Here is a 19,692-nt window from a genome sequence, read left to right on the forward strand (position 1 = left end):
ATGTGGCCTGTGTGACATACTCAGGTTCTCCAGGATCCAGGTAAGTTTCTATCCCCCATGGTTGAGAAGAAAACCTTCCAAATGAGAAGCGAGTGTAAAGTGACACACTGAAATCTGCCTGAGTCTGCAGATACCTGATACAACAGCTCTCTGGTGCGTGAGCTGCCCAGTTCCCCACTGATTTCACTGGAGTGGCAACTCTAAAGCTCACTACAATGTCAACAGGAACTATTTCCCGGCTGGTCATTCAAGCAGAAGGAATGAGAAAGAAGGTGGGAGGGTGGGAAAGCCATGGGAAGGTGTGAATTGCAGCACGGAAGGAAGAACACGGAAAAGGAAGAGCAGAGAAGACTCACAGAGACAGGGGAAGAGGGAGAGAAAGAGAGAAAAGAGGATGGGGAAGGAAGAGAGCCGACTGCAGGAGCATTGGGCTAAAAGGGAGCAGATTTTGTCCTGGGGAGGGGCTGCACGTGACGGCAAAGGACAGCGTCCTTTAAAATGCGGTTACTTCATCAAGGCTGCATTCGCCCCTTGCTCTCTGCGCAAACCGCCCACTGAAATTAGCGCGGGATCTGCCACGGATTGAGCCAAGTGTGACGACCTGGATCTGAATCTCAGCCTGCAGACCCTGCAATGAAGGCTGGAATCTGGCCCTCTCCAAATGCCCCTGGGCTAGACAAAGTGGGTCACATGCACGCAGCCACTCCCTCCACCCCAAGGTGCCTGCGCAGCGTGGAAGTGAACTGCAGCCATAGGGAAAGGGGACGCTCCAACAGGGACATTTGCGGGCTCACCGCCCTGCCTGGGTGTTGGTTGAAGATGATGTCAGGCTCTGGGTGAGTGAAAGCCAGGGCTGGTTTGATTCCGCTCTGCTTTTCATGTGGATTACAGCGGGCCCCGACATCCGGAGAATAATGAGGCTGCCTAGGATATCAAAGCAAATTAAAGCGAGACGGCAGACACTGCAGCTGCCTTAGACGAGTCTCTCTCTCTCTTTTTATAAATACATTTAAACATTGCCTCTGCCAAAACAAGCTTTGATCTCCCGGGGAAAGGGGCCAAAACCCTCCACTGCTTGCTTGAGTTACAACTTTTAATTACCTCGCTAAGTGTGAACTCTCCTCTTAAATCTCCATTAAGCTTGCAAGGCTGAGCCCCACTCAGATCTTGGATCATTCAGCCTCTTTCCACCCTCGATACATTGTTTCTTGGGAGGCAAAGCAAAGCAAAGGCCAGGTTTGCCTCTGATTAATGCCACTGCAAATCAGGAGTGACTCTGGATTTGCAACCAGAATGACAAGGCTTTCAGCCACGCGGGTAGCTGCGCTGTGCTAACCATGATTCTGACTTACACCAGTGCGGCATGATTTGTGCACAGTAAAAACCCGGGCCTGATTCCGTCCTGCTTTATATCTTGTGTTTCCATTTACAATGCAATGTGGGGTAAAGCCTGGTAGCCTGTTACACTCACTTTGCACTGGTGTACCTCACTGCACCAGGTCTAGGACAATGGGGAATCAGGCTCCCAGTGCAAACAAAATCCCACTAAAAGAACAGGAGTACTTGTGGCACCTTAGAGACTAACAATTTTTATTAATAATAAATTTGTTAGTCTCTAAGGTGCCACAAGTCCTCCTGTTCTTTTTGCGGATACAGACTAACACGGCTGCTCCTCTGAAACCTGTCAAAATCCCACTGCGATTAACTCCCAGGGGTAAGTAGCTGGAGAGGGAGAGAGCCGCCTAGCCACAGCCCTGTGTATAGCACTTAGCATTTTACAAATGTTAACTCAGCCTCACAACCCCACTGTGCATCACACACATTAGATAGAGAGGGAAACTGGGGCACAGAGAGGTAAAGGGACATGCCCAAGGGCACACAAGAAGTCAAGCGTCAAAGCTAGGATTGGAAGCAAGGAGTTCCTGGCCGCCACTCTGCTCCAGCCAGTGGGCTACATCATGCAGCACATGGATGCACGAACTGTTTCCTAGACTCCTTCCAGCCCCTCACCCCCATTTTCCCTCTCTTGCTTTTTTAACAACAGATAAATATTTTGCAACTGCATGCTCCTAAGCCGCTGAGGAAACAGGATTTGCTGCAGACATGGGGCCTTTGCAGCTGAGGGCTCCTGAGGGTCAGATACAAGCTGGCACCGAGACAGAGAGAAGGGGGGTGTCTCCTCTCTGAATCCTCATCTGAGCCACAAAGGTATCAGCTTGGCTGCATGGTGGCTTAAGGAGGATAGGAGTCTACAAGCAGCTGAAGTGTGCAAGGGCCACACAGAAGGGAATTATTTAATGTGGTACAAAGGGGTTTAAAGCAGCCGGATTTTTAGACATGCTGAGCACCCCCAAATCCGATAAAAGCCAATGGGAGATGCAGGGGCTCAGCACCTCTGAAAACAAGGTCAACAATAACAGGGAGGACTCTGAGGAAAAAGGGGAAACTTAAGTTGAATAGCAGGAATAGCTTCCAGAGGGTGAGATCTCCTAGACCGGGCAAGCCCATTGCTTGGGACATTGAATCTAGACTGGACAATGCACAAGGAACACAATGGGGGCAGGTTATCCCATAACTACAGGGTTCTCGCACCTTCCTCTACGGCAGCTGGTGCTGGCAACTGTCAGAGACAAGAGGCTGGGCGGGATGGACTCTAGGAGTTGCTGTGTTCCTATGAACACTGTGGGGCGTGGAGTGCATAACCCGATGGGTCTCTTCCACCTCTGAGTTCCATGACTGGGGGTGCCTGGAATGCCAAAGCCCCCGATATGGGAGTGAAGCAGCACCAGCATCAGGACAGAGACGTTTCAGGTGCGGTTTCTGCAGGGCACAGAGGACTCACTATCTCATCATGCGTATATACCCAACTGCCCCCTCCCCTCCAGACTGTGAAATTCCCCGGGAACCACTGTACCTAGCCAGGGAGCTGTTTGCTTTTAGTTCTTGCCTCATCAGCCTCCGTGCGCAGCCTGAGCGAGGGAGAGAGACACTGGGATTTCATTTCCCATCACACAGGGCATGGTCCTGGGAGAATTTCACCCCAGGCCAGGAGGACCCTTCTGCCCCATAGAATCATAGAATCATAGAATATAAGGGTTGGAAGGGACCCCAGAAGGTCATCTAGTCCAACCCCCTGCTCGAAGCAGGACCAATTCCCAGTTAAATCATCCCAGCCAGGGCTTTGTCAAGCCTGACCTTAAAAACCTCTAAGGAAGGAGATTCTACCACCTCCCTAGGTAACGCATTCCAGTGTTTCACCACCCTCTTAGTGAAAAAGTTTTTCCTAATATCCAATCTAAACCTCCCCCACTGCAACTTGAGACCATTACTCCTCGTTCTGTCATCTGATACCATTGAGAACAGTCTAGAGCCATCCTTTTTGGAACCCCCTTTCAGGTAGTTGAAAGCAGCTATCAAATCCCCCCTCATTCTTCTCTTCTGCAGGCTAAACAATCCCAGCTCCCTCAGCCTCTCCTCATAACTCATGTGTTCCAGTCCCCTAATCATTTTTGTTGCCCTTCGCTGGACTCTCTCCAATTTATCCACATCCTTCTTGAAGTGTGGGGCCCAAAACTGGACACAGTACTCCAGATGAGGCCTCACCAATGTCGAATAGAGGGGAACGATCACATCCCTCGATCTGCTCGCTATGCCCCTACTTATACATCCCAAAATGCCATTGGCCTTCTTGGCAACAAGGGCACACTGCTGACTCATATCCAGCTTCTCGTCCACTGTCACCCCTAGGTCCTTTTCTGCAGAACTGCTGCCTAGCCATTCGGTCCCTAGTCTGTAGCTGTGCATTGGGTTCTTCCGTCCTAAGTGCAGGACCCTGCACTTATCCTTATTGAACCTCATCAGATTTCTTTTGGCCCAATCCTCCAATTTGTCTAGGTCCTTCTGTATCCTATCCCACCCCTCCAGCGTATCTACCACTCCTCCCAGTTTAGTATCATCCGCAAATTTGCTGAGAGTGCAATCCACACCATCCTCCAGATCATTTATGAAGATATTGAACAAAACCGGCCCCAGGACCGACCCTTGGGGCACTCCACTTGATACCGGCTGCCAACTAGACATGGAGCCATTGATAACTACCCGTTGAGCCCGACAATCTAGCCAGCTTTCTACCCACCTTGTAGTGCATTCATCCAGCCCATACTTCCTTAACTTGCTGACAAGAATACTGTGGGAGACCGTGTCAAAAGCTTTGCTAAAGTCAAGAAACAATACATCCACTGCTTTCCCTTCATCCACAGAACCAGTAATCTCATCATAGAAGGCGATTAGATTAGTCAGGCATGACCTTCCCTTGGTGAATCCATGCTGGCTGTTCCTGATCACTTTCCTCTCATGCAAGTGCTTCTGGATTGATTCTTTGAGGACCTGCTCCATGATTTTTCCGGGGACTGAAGTGAGGCTGACTGGCCTGTAGTTCCCAGGATCCTCCTTCTTCCCTTTTTTAAAGATTGGCACTACATTAGCCTTTTTCCAGTCATCCGGGACTTCCCCGGTTCGCCACGAGTTTTCAAAGATAATGGCCAATGGCTCTGCAATCACAGCCGCCAGTTCCTTCAGCACTCTCGGATGCAACTCATCCGGCCCCATGGACTTGTGCACGTCCAGCTTTTCTAAATAGTCCCTAACCACCTCTATCTCCACAGAAGGCTGTCCATCTCTTCCCCATTTTGTGATGCCCAGCGTAGCGGTCTGGGAGCTGACCTTGTTAGTGAAAACAGAGGCAAAAAAAGCATTGAGTACATTAGCTTTTTCCACATCCTCTGTCACTAGTTTGCCTCCCTCATTCAGTAAGGGGCCCACACATTCCTTGGCTTTCTTCTTGTTGCCAACATACCTGAAGAAACCCTTCTTGTTACTCTTGACATCTCTGGCTAGCTGCAGCTCCAGGTGCGATTGGGCCCTCCTGATAACATTCCTACATGCCCGAGCAATATTTTTATACTCTTCCCTGGTCATATGTCCAACCTTCCACTTCTTGTAAGCTTCTTTTTTATGTTTAAGATCCGCTAGGATTTCACCATTAAGCCAAGCTGGTCGCCTGCCATATTTACTATTCTTTCGACTCATTGGGATGGTTTGTCCCTGTGACCTCAACAGGGATTCCTTGAAATACAGCCAGCTCTCCTGGACTCCTTTCCCCTTCAAGTTAGTCCCCCAGGGGATCCTGGCCATCCGTTCCCTGAGGGAGTCGAAGTCTGCTTTCCTGAAGTCCAGGGTCCGTATCGTGCTGCTTACCTTTCTTCCCTGTGTCAGGATCCTGAACTCAACCAACTCATGGTCACTGCCTCCCAGATTCCCATCCACTTTTGCTTCCCCCACTAATTCTACCCGGTTTGTGAGCAGCAGGTCAAGAAAAGCGCCCCCCCTAGTTGGCTCCTCTAGCACTTGCTCCAGGAAATTGTCCCCTACGCTTTCCAAAAACTTCCTGGATTGTCTATGCACCGCTGTATTGCTCTCCCAGCAGATATCAGGAAAATTAAAGTCACCCATGAGAATCAGGGCATGCGATCCAGTAGCTTCCGTGAGCTGCCGGAAGAAAGCCTCATCTACCTCATCCCCCTGGTCCGGCGGTCTATAGCAGACTCCCACCACTACATCACTCTTGTTGCACACACTTCTAAACTTAATCCAGAGACACTCAGGTTTTTCTGCAGTTTCGTACCGGAGCTCTGAGCAGTCATACTGCTCCCTTACATACAGTGCTACTCCCCCACCTTTTCTGCCCTGCCTGTCCTTCCTGAACAGTTTATAACCATCCATGACAGTACTCCAGTCATGTGAGTTATCCCACCAAGTCTCTGTTATTCCGATCACGTCATAGTTCTTTGACATCACCAGGACCTCCAGTTCTCCCTGCTTGTTTCCAAGGCTTTGTGCATTTGTATATAAGCACTTGAGATAACCTGTTGATCGCCCCTCATTCCCAGTATGAGGCAGGAGCCCTCCCCTCACAGACATTCCTGCCTGTGCTTCCTCCCGGTATCCCGCTTTCCCACTTACCTCAGGGCTTTGGTCTCCTTCCCCCGGTGAACCTAGTTTAAAGCCCTCCTCACTAGGTTAGCCAGCCTGCTCGCGAAGATGCTCTTCCCTCTCTTCGTTAAGTGGAGCCCGTCTCTGCCTAGCACTCCTTCTTGGAACACCATCCCATGGTCGAAGAATCCAAAGCCTTCTCTCCGACACCACCTGCGTAGCCATTCGTTGACTTCCACGATTCGACGCTCCCTACCTAGGCCTTTTCCTTCCACGGGGAGGATGGACGAGAACACCACTTGCGCCTCCAACTCCTTTATCCTTCTTCCTAGAGCCACATAGTCCGCAGTGATCCGCTCAAGGTCATTCTTGGCAGTATCATTGGTGCCCACGTGGAGAAGCAGGAAGGGGTAGCGATCCGAGGGCTTGATGAGTCTCGGCAGTCTCTCCGTCACATCGCGAATCTTAGCCCCCGGCAAGCAGCAGACTTCTCGGTTTTCCCGGTCAGGGCGGCAGATAGATGACTCAGTCCCCCGGAGGAGAGAGTCCCCGACCACCACCACCCACCTTCTCCTCTTGGGAGTGGTGGTCGTGGAACTCCCAACCTCAGGACATCGCATCTCATGCCTTCCAACCAGCGGAGTCTCCTTCTGCTTTCTTGCCCCAGACATATCATCTGGTCCACTCTCCAAGACTAAGGGTAGCCCAGCTCTGTCTGGGCTACTGACTGTACTGAGAAAGAGCCCCTTGGCATCTTTCTGCCCCGGCATTTCATTAACTATCAGGGGTTCAAGCCTCAGCTATAGCTCACATTGGGAAGCAATGTGCCTCTAAGCCACTCTCTGTCTCCTCTGCTCCTGGGGCGGGGGCTGGGGGCCAAACTGGACCAAGTGAGGCCTGCTCCAGTTTACATTAGCTGGGATGGTCTCCTAGGGACCACTCTGCTGGATGGGGATGGACGGCGTGCACTGCACTCTGGCTTCTGTCACAGCCCTTCCAGCCCCCAGATGGGCCTGATACACCTCCAGTGCCAGGAGGAGTTGGCGTAAAGCTGGCTACACCGGCTGTACACCAGGCAAAGAATCCCCCATGCCAGCCCTTCAGGGCAGCTTGGGGGTCACACCAAGTGACCTTTAAGGGCCCTATGTTGCTTTTCACACCCTTGTTTTTGTTCTCTTCAGCCTTTCCCACAGCTGCTCTAGCAGGGCAGCAATGTTAGAAGCGCTCACACAGCCAGAGCATGGGTGTTTTTAATGGCTATAGGGCCAGGTTTCCCAAAGAGCTCAGGGCCAGACTTCCCAGGACTTAGCACCCACAGCTGGGGCTGGATTTTCCAAACAACTGGGCTCTCATTTAGGCCCCTAAATCAGAGCCAGATTCCCAAGCACTCAGCATGCCCGTTGCTTTCCTTACGATGCTCATGGCTGGATTTTCACAAGAGCTCAGCATCTAACTCACACCCAATGCGCTGAGTGCTTTTGAAAATCAGGCTCACGTCGCCTAACATCGCTCAGGGCCAGTCCAGGCAATAGGGAGGCAAAGCTGTTAGCAGCCTGTCTACACAAGCGCTATCCAGCTGTAAGCCCTAGTCCCCTGCAGGCTGCCATACGTGGGTCTCTCTTTGGTTGTTGAGTGAGTGGGCAGGTGCCCGGTGGTGGTGGTGGTGGCCTGCTATAAAGGAGGTCAGAGCAGTTGATCTTGTGGTCCCCTCTGGCTTTAAACTCTCTGGGTATGTCTACACTGCAATACAAGCCCTGCGGCACTGAGTCTCAGAGCTTGGGTCAATTGATAAGTGATATGGCTCATAATAAAGGAAAACACCAGCGCTGAGATGGTAACACCCCCCCTTTAGGCTGCAGCATTCATTGGTTAAGTGACAGGTTATTGGGGGGGCCCCCCCCCCACAGGATTTGCCATTCTACCTCTGTGTCTATCAGTTCCAATAACCTGCTGTCAGCAGCGGCCGAGGCTGGGAAAAATAATTAAATAATCCCCACGGCCAGCTCTGCAGCGCGATGAAAGGAAAATGATTTCCTGATCCCTGCAATGATTAGCTTTCTCCACAGTGCATGAAATTTGATTCCCTGCACGTGTTGTCCTTGAGCACACGTTCACCTGAGGAGACGCCAACGCACCCTGTTTTCAGGCCTGCCACGCAGAACGGGCAGAGAGAGCCCAGGAGGCTCGTTCAGAAATGCGGGCAGCAGGAATATTTAAACTGCACCATACGGGACAGTATCAAAAGGACACACCCGGTAATGGTTGGGCCTGGGCCGCACAGGGGGAAGCTTGGAGGAGTGACTGAAGCACAAGACCCAACATCATGATTTTGGGGTTCTGGTCCCAGCTCTGCCACTGACTCGCTGCATGACCATAGGCAAGTCCCTGCTCCATTCTGTGCAGCAATTTCTCCATCTGTAGAATCAGGATAATGAGAACGACCTCACAGAAGGCTTAGTGCATCCAGGTTTGTAAAACAGGGCCAGACCGAGGCATTTGCCAATGGTGCAGCTGCATGCAGCCAGCTGTATTAGCGCCCACAAGCTTCCCAGTCTCCCCTTAGAGAGATGAACTTGGGGAGCAAACCCGGCTCGATTCCCTTCCAGAAGAAAGCAAACCAACCCCTTTCCTGATGAACCCCAACCTGCAGTAACCATGGCCTCCTCCCTGATCCAAAGACCATTGAAATCTGTAGAAAGGTGTCCTTTGCCATCAGTGAGCTGTGGATCAAGCCCACACAGTGCTAGACAGCCTGGTACATCTGTATGCAGCATTCCCCTGCTGAGCCCGCCCCTGCCAATGCTGGATGGCACAATGCTGTGGGCAGGGAGCTCTGAGCAGCAAGGGGTTTATTAAATGCCATCCGTGCAGGGTTGAAGAGACACTTCAGACAAATGCAGCTGTCAGGCCGCTTAATAAATAACATCCGCAGCTTTCAGGGGAAGGAGATTAAGGGCAGCACAGTGGTGACTTCACAGGCTTGTTTACAATCTGTGAGAAACTTAATCAAGAGATCTCGGGCCAGAAGGAGCAGGCTGTATGGGAGTGAGGGAATGAAGCCGACGGAATGACGCAGAACTGGGGACAGTGGAGATGGGCACCATATCTGGGCTGTACTGCATGGGAAGGGCACAGGCTGCAGGGTTAGGAATTTACCACATACCATGGGAAGCAAACTGTAGCCTGGTGCCAGGCTCTTCTGCCTCTAACAGGGGGAAGGAAATACAGACAGGGCCTGCTACTGGGGGCTTCTGTTTCCTAGGGGGGCAGAAACACATCCCTGGGCCTGGTACTACGTTCTCCTGCCACATAGGGGACACAGACATATCCCTGGACTTGTACTAGGTTCTCCTGCCATGTAGGGGACAGAGACACCCCCCGGGCCTGGTTCAGGGATCCTCAAGAAGGTGAAAAGGAGTACTTGTGCAGTGGGAGCTAACTGTTTAATATTATAAAAAGAAAAGGAGGACTTGTGGCACCTTAAAGACTAACAAATTTATTTGAGCAGAAGCTTTCGTGAGCCACAGTGAAAAATGTGTCCATTTTATAGTGTAAAATGTTTCCATTTTACAGTGGAAAATACAGTGGGGAGATTTTATATACACAGAGAACATGAAACAATGGGTGTTACCATACACACTGTAACAAGAGTGATCAGGTAAGGTGAGCTACCCATTGTTTTATGTTCTCTATGTATATAAATCTCCCCACTGTATTTTCCACTGAATGCGTCCGATTAAGTGAGCTGTAGCTCACAAAAGCTTATGCTCAAATAAATTGGTTAGTCTCTAAGGAGCCACAAGTACTCCTTTTCTTTTTGCGGATACAGACTAACACGGCTGCTACTCTGAAATCTGTCAAGAAGGTGACAGACTCAAGGCCCATGAAAGGGAGACAACTGCGTACTCAGCTCTGCCCTCGCTCCTATTCCATCCAGGTCACACGGGGAGAGGTGCAGACCAGCAGGGGTGGGCAGAACAAGTGGGGAGCAAATAGGCACCATGGCTTCTTCTGAGCATCGAGAGTGGCTGCTTGCTAAGGGGGGGTGCAGGTGCCGGCAGCTTGATGCAAGCGAAGGGATGTAATCTGTTCGCAGCGGCGGGCACTGCCGAGGGGCAGGGAGCTGGGCCAAGGAGGAAAGAAAGCCATCTCTAGAACGGGCTGCTGGGTCTCTTCTACACTTAGGTTAGAGAACAGACGGCTGGATGGAGGAGCCAGGTGATTACTTTAGGGTCTCAGCCTTGATTTTTTTTTTTAAAAGGACGTTTCTAGCTGTTGTAGTTGCAGAGAAAGGCGTAAATGAGTGAAATGAGGAAGCGGTGTGTGGCTGAGTTTGCAGAAAGCCTGAGACAATTGCTGTGAGGAGAGAGAACTGCTGTGCATGTGAACAAAGCCTGAGCCCTGCCAAAGAGCCTGAGCCAATTGCTACTATTTCTGGGCAAGGAGAAGGGGGCCCCATGCTTTAACAAAGCGCAGGCCTTAAGCAGAAGAGCTGCTTCCTCCCCCACTTTTTGCTCTGGTCTTTAATGTGTATTGAGATGTAAAAATAATAATGCTTTGTTCTTTAACAGCACTTTCTACCCACGGCGCTCCCCATAAAGGAATGAATGTTGGGGAGGTATTACCCCTGTTTCACAGATGGGGAAACTGAGGCACAGAGTGGCCAGGGACTCGCCCAAGGTCACACACACTATTTGTGCTGCTTTTCTGGGCCCATTTGAGACAGTTAAAGGTCAAGTGGAGAGAAATCCTGACCCTGCACCAACTATCTGTGCCTGGAGGGAATCCTGGCCAAATCTGGACTGGTTTCCCCTGCTGGCACAATGAACCTGCCGGCCTCTCACCTTCATTCTTCTTGTTGTTGAGCTGGTTGAACTGCTCTGTGAACTCGGCTAGTGACTCCTCGATGGTCTCTGTCCGGGGAACGGAGAGGGAAAACCGCCGCTTGAAGTTTTTCATCTTGTTCATTGTATCCTGTGCTGCGGCGAGACGGCAGGGCCCTGGAAGGAAGGGGAAAGCAAGGAGAGTAGGCTGAAGGCCTTGGATTGCACGCAGGACCCGCCGCTCGGGGCTGCAGCCAGACGCACAGGGCCTGATTTGCAGAGGTGTCGGGCACCTGCAGCACTGACTGACTGGACTTGAGAGCACTCGGTGAAAATCAGGCCCGAGATACAGTCTGTGCTCCTGATGAGTTTACCAACAGGAGGCCTGATCCAGGGCTCACTGAAATCACTAGGAGCCTTTCTCTTGAACTCAGCAGGCCTTGGGTCAGACCCAAACCACTGATCCTATCACGAGATCCTCGCGGACGAACCCATGTGCCCATGCACAGCCCGACTGACTTCAGTGGGACTTGGCCTGGCTGCAGGGGTCTGTCCGGACGGCTCAGCTTGCAGGATCGGGGCCTAAGCGTGAATCCTCAATGCTAAGCCAAAGGAATGATTGCCTCTGCCTCCCTTCTTGGTGCTGCCTCACGGCAGTGAAGAGCAAATGCCTAAAATACTGACCCCCTCTTGCGCGCAGCACTGTCAGCTCGGCTGAGATGTGCTGCAAAGCCACTTGTGACTGAGCAGGGTAATTAGGATGGATTGTGGCACCCGTCTAATAACGTGAGACGAAGCAGCAGAATTCCACAGGGAATAACCACCACAGGCCAGTTCTACCTGTCAGCCTCAGCAGCTGCAGAACAGAATCAGGCCGGATCTGAAGGGTCTGGGAGTAGCTGGGGGACATGACCCGGACCCAGTGGATCTACGTTTGCCGGGTTTATTCCCGCGGAGCTGTACAGGGAGTGCACTGGACAAAGCAGGCAATAGGTGCTAGATGATAGCCTGTTCTCCTCCCCTCGCCCCCTGGCATGGCAGCAGCGTGCCGACCTCAGTCACACTCTTTCCCCCTTAGCAAGTGAACGAGTCAGCGAAGGTATTGTTTGCACTACGAACACCCCTTCATTAGGGAACAGCCTGACACCTAGCAATGCTCTCCACTGTAGCCCATCATCAAACAGTTGTCAGACTGTAACAACTCTCGATTGACGCCAACCTCGACTGAATTCGAACCTGTGACCTAGCGATGAAAGGCTCCAGACTCTTTCCTGCATCTAACAAGCGCATTCAGGACTTCGCAAACCCTCCTACCATGACGTGCTCCTAAGCAGGGACTGTCAGGAGTGTGATCCCTTTGAGACAAGCACAGGCTCTGGAATAGGACCATGTTCGTTTTCATTCACAGCCTGAGGTGCATTTGAACCCAAAACTCAAGAGGAGAAGCCTGTCCCCATTGATGTCAATGGGAGTTTTACCATTAGCTTCAGTGGGGACACAATTTTGCCCCATGTATTCTGGGGTTGGGCAGGAGCCTGCCCCAGCTCCCTGTGTGTACAATTAAAGCAGCCTTGGGGTTGCTCTTTTATATGTTCAGCTTCCCTGTGGGCCCTGGGAAGCAAATTGCCATAGATGCAGGGCACTCCAGCTACGCCCCTTGTGTGTCCTCTGTGCTGGGAGGAGGCCAGCACAGAGCCCTGAGGCCAGTGTGAAACCAGCCAGGGAGGCCCCAGTACACAGGATATTCTCAGGGTATGCCTTCCATCTGCTTCAAGGCCCCTTTCTGTTGTGAGAGCAGCATATGGGGCCTTACTGTAAGTCAGGGAACCAGGCCCCTTGTGTTTTCATTAGTTAACTGTGGTCTAACAGGCCCCCGATGGTTGCCTTTTCATTGTTCATTATCATGTGTGCCCAGGGACTGTGTTCTAGACACCTAAATACAGAAATATCGAAATAAATACGTAGTCTCGCTCTGGCCTGCAACATGCTTGGACTCCCAGTCCTGGCTGGAAAGGGTGAGGCTCTGGTGTGGGGGAGAAAAGGAAGGAAAGAAAGACTGAGCATATAAAGAGAAAGAAGATCTAACTCCCACAGAGAAGAAAAGGAAAATCCTCTAAGCTTCCAGGCCGGTGTCTCTCCAGTTTCTATACTCTGCCTTTGCCAAAGAGACTTTCTGGGGCACCAGCGAACTCCCAAAGGGAGACAGGACAGAGGTTCTGACTGGGAGGAGACCCCTGAGATCGAGTAGAAGAAGTGAGGTGCTGAGAGCTCACCGTTCATTTACAGTCTCTTGACTAATTCAAATCCTGTACGGCCATGGAAATCCTCTTAGCCAGAGATCTGATTAAAGAATAAAACCCTTAAATGAGGAAAACCCCCAAGGGACAAAGAGCGAAGTTCATTGTTTCTCTGGCTGGCTAAATGAACGCGTGCAGGGCACGGCTGCAACATTCTTAATTCCCAGTGCTGACAAGCAACTGCACTGGGTGCTGCAGCTTCCGTCCCTCAGCAATGCAGACAGGGCCCCAGCTCAGCAATGCAGACAGGGCCCCAGCTCAGCAATGCAGACAGGGCCTGGCTGAGGAGCCGCTCACATTCTGCCCTTGGTGTTTGAAAACAGATGGGATGCATTCTGGTTACAGTAATTGTCTGGGGTGATAGTTTTAGGAAAAGGGTAATGCTCCTGAAACTGACAGGACAACAGCTGTGCCCTAAGCTAAACCTCATAAAGCTAAACCCCTGCACAGTTCTGCCAATGCCCCTTATTTCTGACCTGCTGCCCCCCGCCCTGCCATTTCTGTCCTGGACTCCCCCCACAGCTCTGCCAAAGCCCCTCAATCCTGGACAGCCCCCAGCTATTCCAGTCCCAGGTTGCCCACCCACAGAGATCAGCTGATGCCCTTCAATCCTGACCCATAGCACCTCCCACCCCCCCACTATTCCAGTCCTGGGTTCTCCCCAGACAGAAATCAGCTGATGCCTTTCAGTGGCAACCTGCACCTCCCTATTAATCCAGCACTGCCACCCCCACCCCACTCTGCCAGTCCTCCTGTGCAGCCCCTCTACTCTTCCAGCCCTGAGCAGGTACTTTGCTTTACTATGGTCCAGCTGCAGCATGGTCCATGAAAGCGATGGAGCGATGAGGTGTGCTGGCAGGAGGGGGAAGGCTGCTGCCCAATCAATGAACCCTTCACCATAATGACCGGACAGAATCCCACTGACCCGGAACAGCCTGCCTCCTGCCTCCAGCCAGAGCTGGCGGTGCCCACTCCGCCCACCCTCCAACTGCGAGAGAAGCTATTTTTTCTTTTCTTTTTTTGCACAGCAGCGGAGTAAACGTAGCGGCTGTTGTTTAACAAGAAGGGGGGAAATAATCAATGGCTCAGCAGCACTCGGCAGCTACCCCCTGCTGGCCACAAGGCACTGGAAGGCAAAGCCACTGATCGGGCTCCCTCCCTGTTTCCCAGTGGCTATTTCACTCTGACCCTCACGGCCATGTGCCCTAGCAGGGGGCGGGACTGTAGCAGCTCTGGGACTGACTGCCTCAGCTCTGTGTCTTTCTTGCCAGCTGCCAGTCCACGGGATGGGGGGGAGATGCAGGGAAAGCCACATCAGGGTCCTGCTACCTTAGCACCTCTCTCTATATCACACCCACACTGCCCTAGTAGGCTGTGGGACAAGAGGCTGAAGTCAGATCCTCCATGTGCTTTGTCTCTGACTGCTTTGGGCCCTGTCTCCTGGCCCTGATGTTGATTGGAAGGGTGGTGGCTGTGCTGAGGGAATGTGGGGGCCTGAAAGGGACCCCCCCCCAATGATGGGGAAGGAGGAATATCTTGGGCTCAGATGCGCTGCCCCTCCACCAGGCCCTTGTACCTGGCAGGGGACTGCCATTCAGGAGCACTGCATTCCTTTAAAGTCACTCATCCTGCAGCACAGAAGGAATATGAAAGGGCATATCAGCCGCTGGCTCCCAGTTCACTGAATGCTACTTCAGGGGGTTCTGCCCCACACCTCAACCCCGTCTGGATCTTCAAAGAGGGAAGGGGTCTGCTGTGTTGCTGTCTGCTGGTAGCTCATTCCCTCCCCGGCCGCCCCTGTGATATCAGCACAAACAAACGGTGATCACATTCCAGACTGATGGGATCAGACACCACATCCAGGGAGCTAATGCATTGTGTCACTGTGGCAACCAGCACACTTGGGTTGAAACGCTTGCATCTGAAACCGTAACAGATCATCTGCAGGGTCATCAGCCGCTGTCGCACCAGTGCCCACGGATCCCGGACCCAGCCTCCCAACGCTGATGCAATCTCTCACATTCAGCGCCTGGGAACCCCGGGAATTAGCCTTAGCTAAGGCTGCACTCGCCCAGATTTCCTGCAAACCCACTTCTCCGCACATCCCCCAGCCTAGCAAACCTCTCCATCTACAGACAAAAGGCCGACCACAGCACGAGCACATTTGGGATCACAGCAGACAACTGGGTGGCTTGGGGGGTTGGGAACAGGGGAGGCAGGGGGCGTCCTCTTAATCCCACTATTTAATAAGCCCCGGCAGAGTGGTGACCAATATTTACTATCCTCTGAAGGCCTGAGTGATGAATCAGGCTGAGATCTCGCTCCATCTCGCAAGCTAAGCAAGATCTAACCTGAGCACATTAGACAGTGCCATTCGTGTCACGTGCATCAATGGACCTAAATGGATCCGATGTATCTCACTCCAGCTCTGTACACTCACTCCTGCTGTTAAAGCAGCACTGGGGGAAGCTACCAGGCTTTTGTGCCATGTGCCCATGCTGGGCTGCATCGACCGGGGCTCTAGTCGACAGACAGCGGATGGGAGAACTCTTGGGAAAATCCATCCCTGCATCCATGCCGGAATAGGAGGTGTTCTCTCCAAAGTAATGTTCAGCCACACCCCAGCAGGAGAAGCGGTCTTTCAACTGAGGCAGCAAGCAGGGTTCCGGACCATGTGATGGCCTGGCACTCTTTGAAAGACTAAGGGTATGTTGACACTTTGAGCTGCAGGGTAACTTCTGGCTCATGTAAACATACTCGTGCTAGCTCTGACCAAGTTAGTGCACTAAAAACAGAAAGGTGGCCATGGGGGCATAAGCAGCATGGGGGTTAGCTACCCCGAGTATGTATCTGTCCAAGATGCTAGGCACATACTTGGGTGGCTAACTCCTCCCGCAGCTCGCATTGGAGCAGCTACTCTTCATTAGCTGGATCAGAGCTAACGAGGGTATGTCTACATAGCTGGACATTACACTTTCCATCTCCAGTGTAGACCCTAAGAGGTTCTAACCCCAATTCCAATATGGGCAATTACATTCTTCCTTCCACCCTTGCACCCACTTTGAACTAACTGCAGTTTTCTTCTTCCCTTCCTGTCCTAAACGATTGTATAGCATGCTGTGAAACAGCTGCCGCATTTTGCTGCTGGATGCTGCCGAGGTGATTGCATCTCAGTAGCTAGGGCCAAATACACAGCATGTAAAGTGCTTTGGCATCCACAGCGCGATGTGAACAACAGATATCATTACTGTCATATTATTATGGGTAATGATGTGTTAAGGAAGATTACACACTAGCAGCACCAGACACTGCAATTACTTTGCTTCAAATCCTCCTGAAAGATGTCACTTGAAAATGACAGTCCTCGCTTCATTTCGCAGAGCAGGTAAAAGCATAGTGCAAGACTCCCCCAAGTCTAACAAGGTATGTCTACACTACGGTGCGCTATGGTATGTCTACGATATGTCTACACTGCCTCCCAGCCCGCAGACAGACCCGTACTAGCGGAGCTCGATCTAGCTGTGTGGATATTCTGGTTCAAGCTGGGGATCAGGCTCTCAAGCCTAGGGGGTCAGGCGGGCTTCAGGGCCTGAGCCAGACTGTCCACACTGCTATCGTTAACACGCTAACACCAGTCTGTCTACCTCAGCCCAACCCTGGAGAGCTTCAGAAGTGACTTAGGGTATGTGTACGCTGCAGTCAGAGGTGTGACTTCAGCGCGTGAGATGTGTAGACGTACCCCAGCTCGCTGTGGTCTAGCTAGCTGGGATACCCACAGCAGTGAAGCCGTGGCGATACAGGAAGTGGCACGGGCTGTGCAACCCCACCCAGGACCCTGGGAATGGACCTGAGCGGACAGCCCACGCTGCTGCAGCTTCACTGCTGTTGTTACTGGAGCTAGCTGGATGAAAACTAGCTGGGGTGTGTCCAGACATGCCGCAGTCGCCCCTCTGATTTCAGTGTAGACAGACCCCCTTGGGCACCCAATGGGAGACATTTTAAAAGGGTATGATTTCGAGAGTGGACGCTCAGCAATTTCTGACCCTCCTTCAACCTCTCGTTGGCAAAACTGCTCGAAATTGTTTTTGATGAACCAGTTTTTTATGGGAAAATGAAGTTTAGTCGAAAGAACATTTCCATTTTGATGAAATTTTAGCTGGGAAGCTGTCAGAGCAAATCATTTTGACTTTCTCCTTTTGTTTATAATTGAAACGTTTCATTTATAAAGTAAAAGTATTTTGTTTCGACCCGTTTCATTCCAACTTTTATATTATAATCATATTATATTTCAGATTACAGATCTATATTTTCTTTTATGTTATAACGTATTGACATTCTCAAAATGAAACATGTCAACATTATTGAAACTAAAAGTTTCAACGTTTCTGAATTGACATTTTTCAGAATTGCCAGGCTGTGAAAAAATTCCGACTTTTCAGCATGAACACAAATGTCAAAACTTTGGAGTTTCCCGTGGAACAGAGACTGATTTCTGAGCATCTTTGCTCCTTGGCCTCTCCGCTCAGATTGCCAATGATGGGGGTAGTTTTGTGGCCCGAGATTCCAAGGCCAGAGGGGAACACTGTGATCTAGTCTGGCCTCCTGTAGAACACAGGCCAGAGAACTTCCCCACAATCATTCCTAGAGCAGATCTGTGTGTTGTGCACTAGTCGATCCACTAGGAACCAGACTGAGACCCACTGAAAGGAAATAACAGTCAAACTCCGATCTGGGCCTGATCCCAATAGCAACCCAGCAGTGAAAAGCTCCATAGTCCATTGACCAAGCCTCTAAACCATCCTACTCCTGCCCTATTTTTTTTCAACCTGGTTAATAATTTTGATTATTAGAGATCATCCCTGAAACCCTCTGACCACTGACCTGGCATGGGGCCCAGAACCTAGCCTCACTTAGAACAGCACCGTTCTGCTATTCATGTGTGTTACGATAGTGCCCAGAGGTCCCCTTATACTGTGTGCTCTATACACACATAGGGTAGGCTGATACTGCAATCACAGGGTGTGATTACAGCTCGAGTAGACATACCTGAACTAGCTTTAGCCCTGGTCTACACTAGGACTTTAGATCGAATTTAGCAGCGTTAAATCGATTTAAACCTGCACCCGTCCACACAATGAAGCCCTTTATTTCGACTTAAAGGGCTCTTAAAATCGATTTCCTTACTCCACCCCTGACAAGTGGATTAGCGCTTAAATCGACCTTGCCGGCTCGAATTTGGGGTACTGTGGACACAATTCGATGGTATTGGCCTCCGGGAGCTATCCCAGAGTGCTCCATTCTGACCGCTCTGGACAGCGCTCTCAACTCAGATGCACTGGCCAGGTAGACAGGAAAAGAACCGCGAACTTTTGAATCTCATTTCCTGTTTGGCCAGCGTGGCAAGCTGCAGGTGACCATGCAGAGCTCATCAGCAGAGGTGACCATGATGGAGTCCCAGAATCGCAAAAGAGCTCCAGCATGGACTGAACGGGAGGTACGGGATCTGATCGCTGTTTGGGGAGAGGAATCCGTGCTATCAGAACTCCGTTCCAGTTTTCGAAATGCCAAAACCTTTCTGAAAATCTCCCAGGGCATGAAGGACAGAGGCCATAACAGGGACCCGAAGCAGTGCCGCGTGAAACTGAAGGAGCTGAGGCAAGCCTACCAGAAAACCAGAGAGGCGAACGGCCGCTCTGGGTCAGAGCCCCAAACATGCCGCTTCTATGATGAGCTGCATGCCATTTTAGGGGGTTCAGCCACCACTACCCCAGCCGTGTTGTTTGACTCCTTCAATGGAGATGGAGGCAATACAGAAGTAGGTTTTGGGGACGAAGAAGATGATGAGGAGGAGGTTGTAGATAGCTCACAGCAAGCAAGCGGAGAAACCGGTTTTCCCGACAGCCAGGAACTGTTTCTCACCCTAGACCTGGAGCCAGTACCCCCCGAACCCACCCAAGGCTGCCTCCTGGACTCAGCAGGCGGAGAAGGGACCTCTGGTGAGTGTACCTTTTAAAATGCTATACATGGTTTAAAAGCAAGCATGTGAAAGGATTACTTTGCCCTGGCATTTGCGGTTCTGCCTTTGCAAAAGGTTTCTGGGGAGGGCAGCCTTATTTCGTCCTTCATGGTAGGACACTTTACCACTCCAGGCCAGCAACACGTACTGGGGAATCACTGTAGAACAAAGCATTGCAGTGTATGTTTGCTGGCATTCAACCAAAATCCGTTCACGCGGTGGGAGGAGGCAAAATGCGACCTTGTAACGAAAGCACATGTGCTATGTATGTAATGTTAACTTTCAAGGTTTACCCTGAAAGAGTGTAGCCACTGTTTTATAAAATGTGTCTTTTTAAATACCGCTGTCCCTTTTTTTTTCTCCACCAGCTGCATGTGTTTCAATGATCACAGGATCTTCTCCTTCCCAGAGGCTAGTGAAGCTTAGAAAGAAAAAAAAACGCACTCGCGATGAAATGTTCTCCGAGCTCATGCTGTCCTCCCACACTGACAGAGCACAGACGAATGCGTGGAGGCAAATAATGTCAGAGTGCAGGAAAGCACAAAATGACCGGGAGGAGAGGTGG

General features: G+C 51.2%; 1 protein-coding gene across 2 annotated transcripts in view; it reads right to left on the minus strand.

Annotated features, from left to right (window-relative positions):
- CDK18 (cyclin dependent kinase 18) overlaps positions 1-19,692 on the minus strand; it is an 85,508-nt gene that overhangs the window by 31,194 nt on the left and 34,622 nt on the right. For both annotated transcript variants that reach the window (XR_012665668.1, XM_048826727.2), the window contains exon 2: positions 10,836-10,991. Coding sequence is in view for 1 of the 2 variants with exons in the window: in XM_048826727.2 (XP_048682684.1) it covers positions 10,836-10,959 (124 nt within the window). In the remaining variant the exon portion in view is untranslated. The remainder of the gene's footprint in view (positions 1-10,835; positions 10,992-19,692) is intronic.

This window comes from Caretta caretta, chromosome 21 (assembly GCF_965140235.1).
Source record: "Caretta caretta isolate rCarCar2 chromosome 21, rCarCar1.hap1, whole genome shotgun sequence".
NCBI lineage: Eukaryota > Metazoa > Chordata > Testudines > Cheloniidae > Caretta > Caretta caretta.